Source organism: Vespula pensylvanica, chromosome 1 (assembly GCF_014466175.1).
Source record: "Vespula pensylvanica isolate Volc-1 chromosome 1, ASM1446617v1, whole genome shotgun sequence".
Taxonomy (NCBI): domain Eukaryota; kingdom Metazoa; phylum Arthropoda; class Insecta; order Hymenoptera; family Vespidae; genus Vespula; species Vespula pensylvanica.
Window position 1 is genome coordinate 14,290,930 of NC_057685.1, and position 18,639 is coordinate 14,309,568.

At 41.1% G+C, this 18,639-nt stretch overlaps 1 protein-coding gene across 1 annotated transcript in view; it reads left to right on the top strand.

Annotated features, from left to right (window-relative positions):
- The first annotated feature begins 418 nt into the window (after nt 1-418).
- Nucleotides 419-18,639, top strand: part of LOC122627301 (serine/threonine-protein kinase 17B-like) — a 79,953-nt gene continuing 61,732 nt past the window's right edge. The window contains exons 1-2 of the mRNA XM_043808367.1: nt 419-954; nt 1,042-1,511. Of these exons, the coding sequence (XP_043664302.1) occupies nt 1,378-1,511 (134 nt within the window). The 5' untranslated portion in view covers nt 419-954; nt 1,042-1,377. The remainder of the gene's footprint in view (nt 955-1,041; nt 1,512-18,639) is intronic.

Genomic DNA, 18,639 nt, shown 5'->3' on the forward strand with positions numbered 1-18,639 from the left:
AATCTCGTCTCTTGGCAAAATAGATAAACTAGAAATATATATATATATATATAAAGTATATCTATACCTAGGAGAGATCGCGTTAATTCGTCACGTAGAAATCGAGAAGAAGGGAGAACGAGAAAAAAGTTGAGGAACGATTCGCGGAGTCATCGCACGACACGATAAGAAGAGAAAGAAGAAGAGTGAAGTAGGAGGAGGAAGAAAAGAAAAAAGAAGAAAAAGAAGAAGCAACAGAAGAAGACGAGAACGCGCGTCTCGAAGAAGGAGGAGAAGTCGGGGAGGGTTCGTAGTTCGCGCGAAAACGTTCGGCTAATGTTCGGTAAACTTCGGTTACGTTCGGTGTCGCCGGCGAGCGTTGAACCCCCACTCCGGTGGCGTACCGCACGGCAGAAGGAAGAGTGGGGAGTCGGCGTTCGGCGGCTCGCCGTTCAATCGTCGTTCGACCGTCGCGCGAGGTGGTTGCGTGCTGGAAAGCTCGCACGGCTGTAAGGCGCGTGCCTCGGCTAATACGAAAGATATACGGTGTGCGACTCGCCCTCGTTGCGAGCACGCTTATCCTTTTTCGTTTTATCACGAAGGAAAGTTATCTACGAGTTAAAACTAACTACTCGCTTCCGTTCTTTGGAAAGCTTATATTAAAAGAAGACAGAAGGAGAGCAGGTGGTGGTGTATAGAAAGAAGAAGAAGAAAAAGAAGAAGAAGAAAAAGAAAAAGAAATAGTAGTAGAAGAAGAAGAAAAGAGATGCCTCCTCCTGGTTCGAGATCCGTTCTTCGCGACAGTGACGTGATGCCTCCTCGTTCCTTGTTACGCTGACGCCGCGAAAAAAGGTCTTCGTGAGAAAACGTGGTGACGGAGCGCGTATTTCTCCTCCATCTCGCTTTATCGTTCTTTTGTGCACTCGGATATTAATTCCTAGTTAAGGTCAACACGCGTCCGATAAACAAGTATACGTGTGTATAAATATATATATATATATGTATACATATACAAACATCTATACGTACTAACGTATAGCCTACTGTGATCGGTTTATTTAGGAAAGTGCGTTGTTTCCGGTTCGGTTACGACGGACCAACACGAGACGCTCCGTTTCTCGTGCCACGAGGTCGACGGATTTATTTTGTCCCTTTTGTAACTTACTCTCTGTGCCACGGAAGAGACATACCACACATACATACATACATACATACATACATACATACATACATATATACACGCACGCACACTTTACGCACGAATAACGACACGACACACACGCACATATTGTCGTCGTCGGCAAGTACACGCACGCCGGAACGCGCGCGCGCGCGCGTATCTCTAGACGACGTAGCAACGTACACACGAGGAAAGATTCTTAGGAGTCGCGCGGCGCCATGACCGCGGACGGCCTGTTCGAACCTACCAGCATCCCGGGGCACCTCGCTCCCACGCCCGAGAGACTGGAGAGGCTTCTCTCGAAGCAGACCCTCGAGGAACTCTACGAAGTCGAGGAACAGCCTTTCGCACGGTAAGTGAGCGACACCGACCGATTCGAGACTCTTCTTCTTCGTCTTCTTCTTCTTCGTCGTCTTCGTCTTCTTCTTCCTCCATGTCGTACACGACACCGTTCTTCCTTGTCCTCGAAAATAGTGAAAACCAAAGGAAATATTCTCGTTTCTTACTTCTTCAACCGGTTTTTCAAGACTATCTGAATCTTTGAATTCCAGCTTCGTAACGATCTTATAATATACGATCTTTTCTTTTTCTTTCTTCTTTTTTTTTTTTTTATTAATCTTGTTTTTCTCCTCTTCTTTCCGAATCGAAAGACTCGACTGAAAATTATCGCGATATTTTCGTTCGTTCACAAGATATCAAAGTCGTTCCTATTGTTAATATTTAAATAATCATTAGTTTTGTAGAAATGAGAAAAAAGAATATTTGCGATTAGGAATGATATACATACGTACGTACTTACACACACACACACACACACACACACATGTATTTATATATATATACGCGTGTAATTATTTCAGGTTAATATTTTGAGCGCATAACGTTTTGCGAATAAGGAAAGGAGAAACTTTTATGTAGAAAGGATTATTGAAAGTGTCGTAAAATAAGAGTGACGTAATTTCTCCGTTGGTCGAAACGCCTTCGAAAGTCGTTCCGAATATCGTTTTCTCGACCACGAAGAATAATTCCGTTTGATTAGAGCCTCCCTGGGACCGACCCATCGGCATTTTGGGATTCGACGATGAGAAAACTTGTTCCTACCGTGAGATCGAGGTCGGACCTTTGCGTGCCGATATTATTTTACGACCTACGCCCTCCAACCTTTTTTCCTCTTTCTTTCTCTCTCTCTCTCTCTCTCTCTCTCTCTCTCTCTCTCTCTCTCTCTCTCTCTCTCTCTCTCTCTCCCTCCCTCCCGTTTCTCCCTACCACCCTTCTTCTTACCTCCTTTCTGCCTCCGGTCCAACGTTCGCCGACACAAAAAACGAAAGAGAAATAAGAAAACAAGAACAAAGAAGCTTATCTCGAACGTATTCTCGAAAGGTCCCTACCAGCCTTACTCGTTCGTGGCACAAAAGTTAAAATTGACCATTCGTTTTAATTTTCTATTTCTCTTAGGTTGCGAAATCGATGAAATCGTAGATAGCTTCGAAGTCATTAGGGTCTCGGTCGGGGCTAGGTCATGGATGACGACGTTACTTGGATGCAAGATTAGAGAAGCTAGAAAAGTGTGACTTTGTTAGACTCGTCTCGTTGCAGCTTGATCGAAACGAGTATTAAAAAGAAATGCGCATTTAACGTATTATAAGATGAATAATACAGTAGAGGATTTTGATTGTAATATGATTTTCAATCGTGTAACATTTTAGTTCATTTTGCTTTCGACTTTTTGCAATGTTATTGTCGAGACGTACATAAATATACATACATACGTAAGTACGTACGCTGCTGACAAAGAAAATACGATCGCGAGAGGGCATTATAAAAAAAAAAGTGCTGATATGTAGTTGCTTACGTATATATCTCGAGCACGTAAAAAAATATTTGTTTGTGTCCTTTAAACAACGTAAACTTGGACCGTTCTCGGTATTGTTATAGATAATTATACGATATTATTATTCTTACGAACGTTTTAACTCCGTAAAATTCAGAAGGCCGTATTACGGTCACGACCAGTCGCGCATTCACCCTCGATTTGCTCGAGTGCCATTTTCATTCGCGATCCTTTTGTTCGACGATTGCCTGTAGTAAGCATCTGCATAACTCTCCGGAAGAGACTCTCGGTGATGTTATACCTACATATATTGATAATGTTATATGTATTTATGTATGAGTACCACCAAGCGACATTCGTCGTTATATTCGACACAAAAAAAAAGGAAGGAAGAAAAGAAAATAAGAAACAATCTGATTTTTGTTCGAAATATCAAATACACAGATATTTTAAATTAATCCGCATAGAATGTAAGTCTTTCGCAAAACTTTTGACTTGAAATGTTAAGAAAGTCTTGAAATAACGTAGGATACGAGTGTTATGTTAGATAAGCGATTAGATTATAGATTAGATCGGTTTATTATAGATTAGACGTGATATATATGTATGTATATATACATATACATACATATATATATATATATATATATATAAAATAATGGCCGTGTTTTGCGTTGATTCTATGAAAAGTTGAATTATGTACTACTAACGAAGAAGGAAGCCAACAAGTCCTTCGTACAATTTCAAATGCCGCGACTGCATATATAATTACTTTTCTACCTTCACCCACATGAGATATATTGTTAATGCATTTTGCTTAACGACCGGACGCATCCGAGTTCTTCCGCAACGACGTTAATTATTACAAAGATTTATGCTGCCGTCAATCATGAACGTTCAGAACGGAACGTATGGAAGAAAAGTATCGTGTAATAACGTTTGCACCACCGACCACTTGGGTTCGTCTCTTAGAAACTTTTACCGGAAGACTTAGCCTTCTTATTAGTGCTCGCAAGCGTTTATGTAAAATGGAGGGAGAAAGAGAAAGAAGAGGTGAGAAGAAGAGAAAAATAGGTAGATAGATAAAATTAGAAAAAAAAAGTCATTATATTCGGGTATAGACGGTCACAGTTAGACACCATGTACTTAGATTCACAGATGCCCCTATAACATTGAGAGATATCGTATCATAATCCTTGATCCTACGAGTTTAGCATTTAAATCGACGAACTTTCTTTGTTTCCATCGTTGTATTGTATAGAATTTCCCCGATGAATTATTCGTGAGATTAATTAACTCAAGGTCGTCGAGTCGAGAAACTCAAGTAAGAGAGTCTTTCGAGTCGCAAACTCGAACGTTCGATTTTCATCGAGGTTATCTTTTTTTTAGTAGTCGCACGCCAAGAGAGAAGAAGAGAGAAAGAGAAAGAACGAGTATCGAAGCACGTACAATAAACTAGAGATAAGGAGTGGTCTTGAGAGGCATTTCACTATAGCTGCTCGATCTTGAGACTCGAATCGTCAGAGCGACGCCATAAACGTCCGTAAGAAAAGGGGTCTCTGGCATAAATATTATGGCTATATCGTACTACGCTACGTTATTCTCGCGAAATGTAAATAAACCGAAGCCCGCGTTCCGTGGCCACCAATTAAGTGGTCTGTTGCCTGTGAAATCGATACCTGTGCCTCCGTTCATGAAACGTTCATGGAATGATCTTTATTGGCCGAGTTTTGCCTTTGCAGACTTCCTTTGAATCTTCGAACGATCGTTATTTGCGTTTTCGATTCCTTTTCTTCGCCCTCTTCTCTCTATCTCTTTCTCTTTCTGTCTCTACGATCTCTCCTTTGCAAATGAGCGACGATGCGACGAATCTCTCTCTTTCCTTACGTCCTCTTCCGAGACTATTGACTCTCCATATTGTTAGAAAAACGAAATAAGAAAATTATTTTACGGACTCTTTACGAGAGAGATCTTGTACTATATTCTACAATACCCGCATAAACTCACGTCGATCTTTATCGTCTCGTTATCTCTCTCTCTCTCTCTCTCTCTCTCTCTCTCTCTCTCTCTCTCTCTCTCTCTCTCTCTGTCTCTCTCTGTCTCTCTCTCTCTCTCGCGCACACTCTCTCGATAGAATAGTACCTACTTTAAGATTATTCTCAGAACAATTCCACGTTATCGCGTTCGAAGTAGAGGAAAATTTCTTATTACGAATAAATAAGATCTCAGGAGCCATTTTATTTTTCGTGTCGTACTGTATGTTGCCTATCCATTTAAATACTTGGGTATTTATTTACATTTTTTTATGTAACAGAATATATAATAGATAGATATTCTATGAAACTTTTATTCATCGATAATACTAACTAATTAATAACAATAATCTCTGTGTTTATATGTTTCTCTCTCTCTCTCTCTCTCTCTTTCTCTCTCTGTCTGTCTATGTGTTTTGTGTACGTGTGATAAAGAAAAAGGAGAACGGTTCTGCAGCCACCATCGTCTTAAGTTTGTGTCTTGCGAGATACACTCGCATGATTTATTCATTAACCTAACCGCGCGCGAGGGTGTCACGGTAGACACGCGCTATTCCGGAGCGGAACATCACGAGGCGATCTTCACGAAGCTCTTTACCGTTCTCCAAGCGCGTCGTCTTTTCACTTTAAAAAGAAAAGAGAAGAAGGAAAAGGAGAGAGAAGAAAGAAAGAAAGAGAAGAGACAAAGAAAGAGAGATAAATATCGATAAAATAGAGATAGAGATAGAAAAAGAAAAAACCGTACTCTCGCAAAGATCTTTACGAATTCTACGATCGACGCGTTATCCCGCGAGGATGTTTCTGAATTACGATGACGTACGATGCAACAACAACGTCGTCTCGTCGTCGTCATCGTCGATGTATGATGTGTATATGTATGTATAACAAATACAAAGGTACTCGCCTTGTTGCATCGTCTCGTTCTTTCTCCGATATAAGAAAATCATCCGTGCGGAATGTAGACGTGAAATTTGTTTCGAAGGTAAATACGATGTTAGACGTTAAACTTCGTCGTCGCGTTGAATGTTACGAACGTGAGTCATTACAAAATTTCTCATCGTTGTGAAACTATTTTATCTATCTAAACGAGGTAGGAAGAGAAGTGGAAATGGAGTGGAGTGGAGTGAAGCGGAATGGTGGAAGTGAAGATGGAGGAGGAGGGGGAAGAAAGTAATCTTGTATACCTACGTCTTAACGGAATCTCGTTGATGATAGAGATGGGAAATAACCAATGATGTTCGAAGCACAAGATCTTCCAATGTTCTATCGCGAATCTCGAAAGATTCTCGACAATCGAGATTAACCTAGAATATGAATTATACGGGAGGAGGAAGGATATCGTTGACACGGATGGCCACCGATACATCTCTCTCATAGTTTATTGGGTTTATAGGTAATATTCTAACGGGACGAACAAACGAATGAAATAAAGAACGAACGAAAGAAGGAACAAACGAACGAACGGTCGTATTATTGCATCGGTCAAATCATCGAACGGTAACATCTGGCGACCGCGTATACGTGGGGTACGTCTTATTGCAAGTAGCAAGAAAACTTAAGGATACTCACGTTTTTCTTTTACTATAGCTTTACTCTATTCCGCGACTTCATAATCGCAAATCATAGAGTACTTCTCTTTCTCGTTTTACGGTTGATGCTGTTACGCAAGAGACGACCGAGAGAAATAAATCTATCCGAGCGGTCTTGCTCGGTCCAACAGAGAAAGAGGGAGACAGAGAGAGAGAGAGACAGAGACAGAGAGAGATGCGGATTCGAGCTTTACGGTGTTGGGTCGTCGCGTCTCGGAGAATAGCGCGGAAGAAAAAGACGGAGAATGGATCTGAGTGAGAGGAGAATAGAGAAGGAAGAAGAAGAAGAAGAAGAAGAAGCAGCAGCAGAAGAGAAGGTGGAGGAGAGGGTTGAGCGTGGGTTGAAAATAGCCTGTGGCCGGGCGGAGTATGCAGAAACCGTCCGCTATGCACTTGCCACTCGATATTTATACCCTTATAGGTAGATACGTTGCAAGCTTTTCTTCTCTCTCTCTCTCTCTCTCTCTCTCTCTCTCTCTCTCTTCTTTTTCTCTTTCTCTCTTTTACCTAAGGCACGAGCTAAGGTACAAAAGGACGAGCTTGCCTCGAAAGATATACCGGCTGTAAGGGACGATATCTGGCTGAGTGTGAGAGAGAAAGAGACAGAGAAAGACTCCCTTCGAAACAATACGCTTTACGAGCTACGCTAAGCGGGAAGAGGTTATCGAGAGGAAGAGAGAAAGAGAGAAAGAGATATGGTCGAGACTATCCTTCGTGATTCTCTTCGTCGAACTCGCGAGAGAAAAGAGGAGCTCGATGACCCCGATAAGCGAACGTCTCACGAAGCAAAGTCGTTCTCGAGTCGTTCGCTTCGTCGTTTCTGCCACCGTCTTGCTACTTCGAAGAAAGAAAGAGAGAAAGAGAGAAACAGACGGAGAAAAACAGTGATACATACTGTCGAGGAAAGGAAAGGAAGGGAAGGGGGGTGTATTCGAGGCGCCGGTGCATCCCAGTCGCATCCCAACCGCTTCTCAAGCGCGTTCCGTCACCGGGTCACACTGCGTTTCTCGAATCTCGACTCCGAGACTCCTCTCTTGGTTCCTGACCTCGATAAACGAGTCTGCCGTGCGTTCGTCCGAAGTATCGCGTCTTAGTGTTAGCGTGCCTTCCTTTCTTCGTTTTATCTTTACGCAGTCGAGTAAACTATTTCGAGGAATTAATGTGATACATTTTGTAGAAAACTCGAGGAGGAGGACGAGATTTTATTTTAATTATTTAAAAAGCAATTGTATCGTATACCGGATAATTCCGAGAGAAAAAATATATTTCGTTCGTTCTAAAATTATCGTCGTCGTTTATATCAAATTCATCGCGATATTTCAATCCTCGATTAGCGGTCGAGCGAAAGAGGAGCTTTAGAATTTTAGATATTCACGTCTGTCTCCGTTGATTCATCGTATCGTTAATTGTTTTATCAGCCAATCGAAGAGCTTTGAAAAAGTTCATTGACCCTTTACCGTTAACGTAATCTCGAAAGTAGTCAGTTGTACGTACATAATCGGTAGAAAGAGAAGAAAATAAAAGAAAGAGACGTGACAGAAACTAAATCGATATTCGTACGCAGGAAAGCTACACTTTTATTATCACCTGTTTCGAAACGGAAGCAATAAATACTATGACGCACGTGTACGCCGTGTGTTCCCGATGATTCGTATGGGACTCCTCGTGTGCTGAATACGTTCTGTCCTCTTTCATCGTTCGAACGTTTCTTTTTTTCTTTTCTTCTTTTCTTCTTTTTTTCTTTTTTAATTTTTTTTTTTAAGTTCCGACCTCTAAGTTTGAACGAACGGAATATGTATTTTTAAACTGGAACGTTTTTCAAGGGTACTACTCCCTAAGGAGCCATTCTCTACGGAGTTTATTTTAAGATGTAAAGAAAAATCCAAGGAAAAAGTTCTGTAGAGAGAATGGCATCCGTTCGTCGAGATGAACGGAATGAAAATCCGCTATCCTACGGATTCTCGGACTAAGACGACTATGCGAACGCCGCTCTGGATGGACCGGACGAGTTAATGCGACAGAAACAGGCATGCCGTCCGGAAAGTAACGGTAACGGTGCTCGCAATTAGTGCGCCGGAGCTCGGCTTCTCCTCCTGCCTACTTGCTCGGGCCTTGTGTCGCGATCCGCTCGACAATGACCTTCCGTCGAGGAAGGAAGAAACACCGAGTTATGCTCTCTCTTTCTCTCTCTATCTATCTCTCTCTCTCTTTCTTTCTTTCTCTCTCTTTTTCTCTCATTCCAACATCTACGAATCTTCACGGTACTCGCGACACGTGTCTTGAGACCGAACGTACGTTTCACTTCGTTGCCTCTATTTCATGTAAATCGGAATCTCACTTACCGGAGAAAGTATCCGGTACTCGGAATTAAGATCGAACTCGATTCAGATACAGTCGGTTAAGGAAATATTTCAGAAATACTTCTTCAAATTGTATTAATTAATTCTAACTGAATATTGAATGTGAAAATAGAGCGAGACGAAATTGCCAATAGTCGTGGAAAGATTAATCGCGTTAATTAAAAAAGTGATCATAGAGAATATCTTCTTTTCAAAGATATTCCTCTTCGTGTGTGTGTGTATATATTGATTGTATCATCGAAAAAAAGATAATATTATACAATTATATAATTGTAAGATATCTGTAAGATCGTAAAGATCATCGAATTTAAGAGACGATTTCTGTCAGAGTTTTCCGAATTGTTAGGATTATTTCGTGGAGAATTTTTGTACGGACGAATTGCTGATCCAATCTCATTGCAACAACCATCTTCTTGCGACTCTTCCTTGCTTGTGTATGGGTCACGCTTCGATTCCTCGTCCGAGATCGAGTATCTTCTCTTCTTCGTCCTCCTCCTCATCGTCGCGAAGGTCGTCTTTGGCAGTCTTTTCTTCTACTTCTTCTTCTTCTTCTTCTTCTTCTTCTTCTTCTTCTTCTTCTTCTTCTTCTTCTTCTTCTTCTTCTTCTCAGTTTGGCGGGCGGAACGTGCCACGGGATGCAGCTGCCGAGCCAGGAACGAACAGCTGTTCCTCTCTCCTCGTATATACATCCCTCTCTCTCTCTCTCTCTCTCTCTCTCTCTCTCTCTCTCTCCCCCTCTCCCTTCTCTCCTCTTCTTCAGACTGCGCCTTCTGCTTCTCCTCCATCTTCTCGTCTTTCTCCTTGTCCTTTCCAGGCTAAACCGTCTTTTTCGCTTAACATAACAATGCTGCTCCTCTTTCAAAGAGGAGGATGTACGTTTTCGAAATACCCTTGGCCCTTCTGCGAACTCTAGCCCCTTCGAATTCCATCACCGTCACACACAGGTTTTTCACTTCGAAAAAGGACCATCTCTTAGCTTACGAACGACAGTAACATTTTTCAAGCTTGAAAAATTCTTTCGGAGTATCTAGAGTAATAATCCGGAATATTTCTTCTTATTATACGATTTAAACGATACCCCTTAACGTTAATATTTGAAGAAAGTAAATCGACAGGAAAATATGAAACGACATCTTATTAACAACCCTTAGATGATGTCGATCATCAACGATAACGGCCAGACGGTATAAGTCAGAGTCTTAGCTCTTCTCGAAGGCAATGGAGTCGGTGCCTCTCTTCGACTTTCCGTCGCCTTAATTATACTTATCGGCTCGTTCGATCGGAACGCCGTTTGCTCGCGCGATCTTTCTCTCTCTCTCTCTCTCTCTCTCTCTCTCTTTTTCTCCCTTGAATTGCAGTAGAGTGAGAGAGAAATAAAGAGAGAGAAAGAAAAAAGGAGAATGTTTTCTTGAAAAAAAAATAAATAAATAAATAAGTGAGAGAGAGGAGGAGAAGAAAGAAGAAGAAGAAGAAGAAGATAGACGGTGTGTCGGTATGCTCCCTTGGATATCTTCACGGGCGAGAAAATACGAGGGTGGTATTCGAGCAAGGCTAGAAAGACGAACGCTCTTGCCTTCCTTCTCTCAAGGTCGTCTCGATCCTTTTTCTTCTTCTTCTACTTTTTCTTCTTCTACTTCTTCTTCTTCTACTTCTTCTTCTTCTTCTTCTTCTTCTTCTTGCCTTTTCCTTCCCATGTACATTCTCTAGCAGCTAGATAACCGCACACCTGGATCGAATTCCTCCAAAAAAAAAAAGAGAGAGAGAGAGAGAGAATTCCCTTTTCCTTCGGCGATCAAATTGATCACCAATTAGCCACCGAACCCTACAGTTTATTCCTTTCGAATGTCGAAAGATTTGGAGTAATAAAACAAAACGAAAAATTTCGTAGGTTCTCGTGATTAAGTCGAACGATCTTTCCCGATAGAGAAATACATCCTGCTCAAACGATCTATGGATCGAGATCGATCGTGACGAACTAGCTGAGGACCGAGGTGCAGTCGTTGGAAGTTATTACGACACGATGCTTTTAAGAAACGAGTGAGTGAGAAAGAGAGAAGGGCGAATGGATCGTTCGCGATTACGCTGTGATCTATGGGTCACGATCCTTTGACGGCAGGACACCTTTGGCCCAGATCACTCCGTGCCATTGTGTCGTCACGATTCGAATGTGTTTCAATACTTTTCTATACCTGAATAGAAAAGGAAAGGCCGTTCTTAACGAATAATCGTGTTTTTTTTTTATTTTTTTTATTTTTTCTTTATTTTTAATTTTTAATTTCGTTTGGTTATAAGCGAACGATTCTTTTACTTATTTTTTTCCTCCTTCTCTTCCATGAGAAATCTAGAAGATATATTATTTTTCTTTCCTTTTCTTTCTATTTTTTTCTTTCTTCGAAGAGTAGCATAGAAGAAGAGTACCTTCTTCGAGATCTTGAAAAACATTAACGAGTCAACTCGCAAGGTCTGTTTCCCCATTGGCAAAAGTAAAAACGAGGAAGTGAGCTCTCGCGATCGAAGATAACGAGTCGCTAAGGCGCGGTATACGCGTTCGGAACGAAAAACAGGTTTGGAACCGTGTTACCGAGCAGTCTGCACTTTTCTTCTCGTATCCTCGAAAATCAGATTGCGCCTCGTACTTCTCGGGTCCTGTTCGACGCCCACGCGTCCTCTCGAAACTCGCACGCCTTTATCTTCGTCTCGTTCTTCTTTCTCTCCCTTTAACTCGTTTCTATTCTCTTTCCTTTTTCTTTTTTTTCCTTTTCCTTCGCGTTCTTTTTTCCTCCTTTTTTCTCCTTTGACTCAAAGTTTTCTAACGTAATAAAAAAAATCAAACAAAGATGATATCTCGTTAATAAAACGTACCAAGTTGAAGTTTATTTTCGTCTCGTCAATCATTGAAACTTTTTGATAATCATTCGTCAGATCTAGATAAATCGTCGGGCCAATTAATACCGATTACAGATTAAAACACAATTCTGAAACGTCGAACGACGTTTCCTTAATACACATTTTGTTGTTAAGGTGAAAAAGTTAAAACTTTAATAGGTCATTAATTAAAATTTGCAGACGCGTAAGTACCTTAGCTCGTATATAGAAGATGCAAAAGAAGTTCGTCGGTGAATTGGTAGAGGAAGTGGGGGAACAGGGGGAAGGAGGGGGAGGGGGAAGTAAGAGAATCGAGGTGGTTTCTTCGTTAAGACCCTATACTCGCCGACCTCGTTACAACGCGGTCGCTCCCCTTCGGCTTCCGTTCGGTTAACCGTAAATTACAACCGCGACCGGTGTGTAACGAGCATAATGGCGACTGTAGTCGGGTGAAGGTCGGACATCTCGAACGAGCCAGGCAAACGAATCGAGCGCGATATTTCTTTTCGAACGAAAGAAACACTGAAACCCGATACTTGTGGACTCGACTTCGTTTTGTTCAAGAGTCTTCATCGAGATTGCATACATAAGAACGTCCTACGTCCGTAAAGGATTCATTCACTCGCTCGTTTTAATCTTTTTTCTTTTATCAAAAGAAAAGAAAAAAAAAAAAAATTCCAGATATTTTTCATATTCCTAGTTTAATTTCGAACGAAACATTTCAATAGAAAAAATTCGATTACGAGTTACTTAGCTTATATATACTTAGAACGATCTATACGGGATAAATAAATAAATACTCTTATCGTCATATGCACTTCGTTTCAAACGATTTCAGGATGCACTTAGTTATTACTTGTCGCGTATCTAAGTATTATTGAAATCTTACGCGAAATTCTCTCTTTCTCTCTGTTTTTTCTTTTTTTTTTCAGATATTAAAATCCTACTACCTCGTATTCAGAAACAGAATGATTCCGGACTTGATCGTGGAAAACCAGTATTCTTGATCGATAACGATATATTTAGTCCGTTCAAATCTGGATCTTGAAACGATCTCTTTCTCGCTCGTTAAATTGTAATATTTAAATATCGCGAACGATTTTAACGTGTCTATTTATCGACCAGGTAAACTATAATTTCCCATTTAGTAGACTTCTTTATTACGGAGAAATCAAATAATATAAGCGAATTTGTTCTTCTTGAGAGGTTGAGAAAACATTGAAAATGAAGTTAACGTGCTTCTCTCGTCCGGTCGTTCTACTTATTCGATAACACTCGGTGGTATCGGTTCGATCGTTGTTGCGGTTCCGCGTATTCATTCTGGCGTATACGCGCCTTGGGAAAAGGAACAACCTTGCCCGCATTTTCTAGCGTGACGTAAGTCGTGTCCACCCTTAATACCGTGTAGTATGTTAAAGAGCGGAGAAGGACGTAAGCTGCCTCTCGACGTACGGCTTTCATTTCCACACATACACACGCACACATTCTACTTCTCTTACTTTCGTTTACTTTGTCTCAATCTTTTCCTTTTTCTTTTCTTTTTTCTTTTCTTTTCTTTTTTACTTTCTTACGAAACTTCGAGGTTACACGAACGTGAAATTATTTATACCCGTTGTATATATAATATTTCATATTAGATAACTACATAGTTGGAGTCATTTGAATTTTCCTCTAAGGACATCACCCATTATTCTATTCCACATTCGGTACAATTTTCTCGTTTTTATAGAACAAGGCGAAATTAGTGGTATCGTCGAGGTAAGAAATGATAAAACTAAGAGAGATAGAGATAGAGAGTGGGAGGAGGAGGAGGAGAAGGGAGAGGCGTGCGAGCTACGAGCATAGATCGTTCGATCAATATGGTTCGAGCGTCGGTTCGTGAGGCAAACGAGTTGTCGTAAGATTTTCACGAGGAAACTCGATTCGATCGAACTCGACGTCGAACGTTCGCCAGCGGTGATATCGCGTAGTTTTGCTTCGGAGATGAAAGACGGAGAGAGCAAGGGAAAAAGAGAAAGAGAGAGAGGAGGAGGAGGAGGAGGAGGTAGTAGAGAGAGGAAGGAGCGGATGCAATTACGAGAGCCGATTATGGTCGTCGGCTATCTATCTATCTCCCTTTTGCGATGTGGACGCCTGGTAACAGGGTTCGCAACAATGTTCTGTACGAATGCGTACGACTTAATCGTGCCGGTACAGAGCCGTGATCGGCAAGAAATTGCAAGCACGAGCGAGCCAACGAACGCGCGCGCGCGCGAGCGAGCGAGCGAGCGAACGAAAAAGAAAGAAAAAGAGAGATAGAGGGGGAGAGAAGGAGAAAGAGTCGATCGAAAACGGAACGAGAAGATACGTCAAGGTCGTATCTTTTCTTACCAACCCTATCCCCCGTCTCATCCCACCATCCCTTCCTTCCCTCCTATACTATCTCTTTCCCCTCAGTCGACGATTCGTAAGAACGCGCATCGCACTTGAATTATCCGACGAGTCCTCTACCACGAGTCAGTCTCTCTACGATTCTTCTTACGGCCATTACTCGAAACGAGCCGCGCGAGTTAATACCCGCGCGTATCGACGATGATACCGCGCCATTATCGGGCACTTTTTACTTTTCTACGGTGGCGAACGATTTCTATCGGAATGGGAATGCAACGTCGATACGAAATATATTTTTTCTTCTTCTTTTTCTTCTTCTTCCTCTTCTTCATCTTCTTCTCTTTCTCTATCTTTTTTATTTATTTATTTATTTATTTTTTTATTTTTCTTTGTCCTACTCGTACGAACGAGGGTCTCTTTGTTTCTTAATATTTTTAGCATGACGATTTATGTATGTATGTATGCTAGGGATATCTATGTATGTACATATAGATGTATATTTTACGTAAGTAGTCCTGTCCACATACATATATGTACGTACACGTAGCTATAATATCGACCCCTTCTGTAAATTTTTTTCTTTTTTTCATTGCACGCAAACGAGAGTCGAGAAAAGAAAGGGAAGAATAGGAGGGTGGAAGGGAGGTTCCGTAAAGCCATATCGGTCCGTGAGATCGCTAAGAGAGTGCGGCGAGATGCTCTCTCGCGAGAGAGCCGTATCGCGTTCAGGATAAAAACGAGGTTATGGTCCAGCGAACGCGTGCCTCGATCCGGTCGTAGCAACGACGACTGCGGCCAGCGTTTTGCGAAACGTACTTACTTACTCGCTACTATGAACTTGCGCTTTGCCTCCGGATCGTTTCTTCCTTCGAGTTGAATCTCGAAGAATAAGAATAAGGTAGAAAACGAAGTGCACCCACGCCTCGATGGAATCTCAAGGACAACGCGCTTCTACTATCACCTCTCTCTTTCTCACTCTTTCTCTATCTCTATCCGAATATCTAAGTCTTATCTATCTCATAAAAATTTCACTAATTCTTCATTAATTTATCAAAATTTTCCTTTCTTTTTCTTTTCTTCTCTTTTTTTTTCCCCCCCTTTATAACATTTTGATACAAAGTTTCTATACTCGATTATAAACTCGGTTGGAAGTAGCAATCGTTAAAAATGATGCAACGTCCTTTTTTCTTGTCCTTTTTTTTTTTCTTCTTTCATTCTCTATCTCTTAGAGAGATAGAGGAACGAATTGGTAAAGATTCGATGGCAACAGCATGGTATTGCCTTACCTTCTCCTTCAACTTCTCTCCCACCCTTTGCTTTATCTTTCTCTCCCTTTTCCTCCGCGTTCCAGATTCGAGGCCGCATGCAGCCGGTAAACAGTTGGCAGGACCCAGCTGCGAAGCCCTCGTAACGTAATGCGGGTCAATCGACGGCGAACGTTTTGCGATCGACGATCGTTTCCTCGCTCTCGTCGGCTACTCCATCGGGTTGATCCACGATGTCAAAGGGCAATCCGGTTCTCCGGTCGTTCGATAATAATTCCGTTCGACCGGAGTACGATCGATTCGCATTGTTGTCGTGTTCGTTCCTTCCTTCTTTCTTTCTTTTTTTTTCTTTTTGTTTTCTCCATTTTTTGTGCGAGTACACGTTCATGGATTATTTTTATCTCTCTCGTTTGATCGACAAAGTACTATTACGTACGTATTTATGTACTTACATGCAAAATACATAAGATTTCATCGAATGTTCATCTCTCTATATTAGTTTAGTATCTTGTTCATCTTTTCTTTTATTTATAGATCGATCGATCTATAAATCCATCTGGTTCATGCAGTGATTCGAGAAAAAGCGATCGCCTTGTGTACGTATATACGTATTCTAGTTACATATAAAATCCTACAAGACGCGCTTACAAAACCACGATTACGTCGTTAATTATATTTAAGTGGATGATCGTCGAGATCGTAAGTAAATTAAAAAAAAAAAAAAACAGAGAAATAAAGAAAAAGAAAGAAAGAGGGAGACCGAATCGATCGTTTCTCACTTTCGTGATTAAAAAAAAAAAAAGCATGGTCGATCGGTATCGATACTGTGTTGTTATTTTTTTTCTCCTCTATTTAGTTTCTTTTTCGATCGATTATATCGACAAAAACGTGAGTACGTACGATCTCTCGACGAGGACCAGCTCGCAATTGCGAAAATTTGTAAATAGAGAGAGAGAGAGAGAGAGAGAGAGAGAGAGAGAGAGAGAGAGAGAGAGAGAGAGAGAGAGAGAGAGAGAGAGAAGGAATAGCCGAGTGTGTGAGAACGTGGCCTACAAAATATGTGGAACGAGCGTGTAACTTCGTGAAAGATAAAAGAGATATATATATATACACACACACACACGCATATACTATATAGTATATAAAATAAAAAGCATTTACCCTTACAAGGGACGGGAACGATCGCGTACCGATTCTGGAAACGCATTCGATAATCGTTGGTTCCTTGCGTTGTTATATCGCATGTGACGTCAGAAAACGAGAAAGTTTTGCGCCATCATCAATGCGGCAATTAAAACGCGTTCCCTTATCCGGTCGTTGCAGCACGCGACGCACCTCGTGCTTCGATGCACACCCGCGAAAAGTAATTAAACATTCCGGAAACCACATAGGAAAGTTATCGAATGCGCATAAACTTATTGCTCGCTTAAGGAAGTTTTCCTTTACTCTCTCTTTTTTTCTGTTTTTCTCTTTTTCCTTTCAACGATACAATAAAGTGATTGCATTTTGAAACGAAAAATGCATCGAATCGGATTGACCTCTTCAAGCGATTCTAATGAAAAAAAAAGATTAAGGTATTTACTCGAATACATTTTTCTGCTCGATTTAATCAATCTTTATCTAGGTTAAACGAATTAGAAGAAGAAGAAAAAATTATTCTTCGTTCTTCGAAGTTCTCTAGAGAAATACAGCAAATTACAAATTCGATCATCGCATTCACCGTTTGATTTGATATAAATATAATGATGTTATATACAGTATTATTATTTATCATTACATCCGCGTCTCCCGTGGAATTGACCGAGCAGAAAATTCGACTCGCTCGAGTGTAAATTTTGCCTTTAATTCGGTTAACCGTTTGTCGGACTCCTCCTCCTTCTTCTTCTTCTTCTTCTTCTTCTCATCCCTTTCTCTTCTTGCTGTCTTAACATCTTTCTGTCTTGGATCCATCTTGGATCGTAACACTGTACTTATTTATGTTGTGAATGAAGAACGAAACACGGTGTGCGTTGTTATCGACACTGAATAATTTTACCTTTGAATTATTTCGTGTACGCTCGAAGGCCCCCCCCCCTTTTTTTTGGTCGCCGAATAAAGAAGGATACGTAGCAGATAAGGAGAAAGAAAAAGAAACAGAGAGAGAGAGAGAGAGAGAAAAGAAAGAAAGAAAGAAAGAAAAAGAAAAGAGGGTCTCACGTTATTATTCGTTGTCGTTGCCGTTGGGTCTTTTCGTGCTTAGCAACACGAACGCTTGCTCGTCAGCTGAAACTCGAGAATTCGTTCCCCTCGACACGCACATTCTTTACCGCGAGGAGGAACAGCTGACTTATTCTAACGCCTCGGTGTATAATACCTGTGTATGTATATATGTGTACATATATATGTGTGTGTATATATATATATATATATATACACACACATGAGTAAATTCGTGTGCGTGAGTGCGTGCGTGCGTGCGTGAGTGAGTGCGTGTTCTCCACGTGCGATCGCGTGCAAAACACGCACGCACGCACCGGCTTCTAATCTCGATGCGTTCCTATCTCTTATGCGAACCATTTTAATATTTGCACGCGATTGCTTGATTGGACGAGAGATAGAAAGAGATAGATAGTATAATGTACAACTAAACTTATTGCATTTAATAATAATAATAATAATAATAATAATAATAATAATAATAATAATAATTAAAGAAATGAAAAAATCCTCCCCGTTGGACATTTCGAGATCGCTAAAAGGAGAAAGAACTCGTGAAAGCCGAGCGTGTTATATCACCGAGCTCTACTTTTTGTCGAAACTCCGAGGCAAGAGAGTACCGGCCATTAATATCTCTAGGAATTACAATGTAAAAGGAGGCAGGATATAGCAGGAACGCGTTCGAGAGGCGGAGCAGCTTGGACGGGTGGGTGTAAAGAACTCGCGATTTCTCTCTCTCTCTCTCTCTCTCTCTCTCTCTCTCTCTCTCTCTCTCTCTTTCGCTCGCTCCCCTATTCTCTTGCTTTTCTTTGAAATCGGCCAGGCTCAAGCCGTGAAACGCAGTAAAATATCGTTTTGCAAAGGTACCGAGGCAATAGAGGTAGTAGCTCGCCGGTGGCCGTGCCTAAGACACTTTTACGTTGCTCGCTTACGGCCAGTATAATACGTTCGAGCATGGTGAGAGAGAGAGA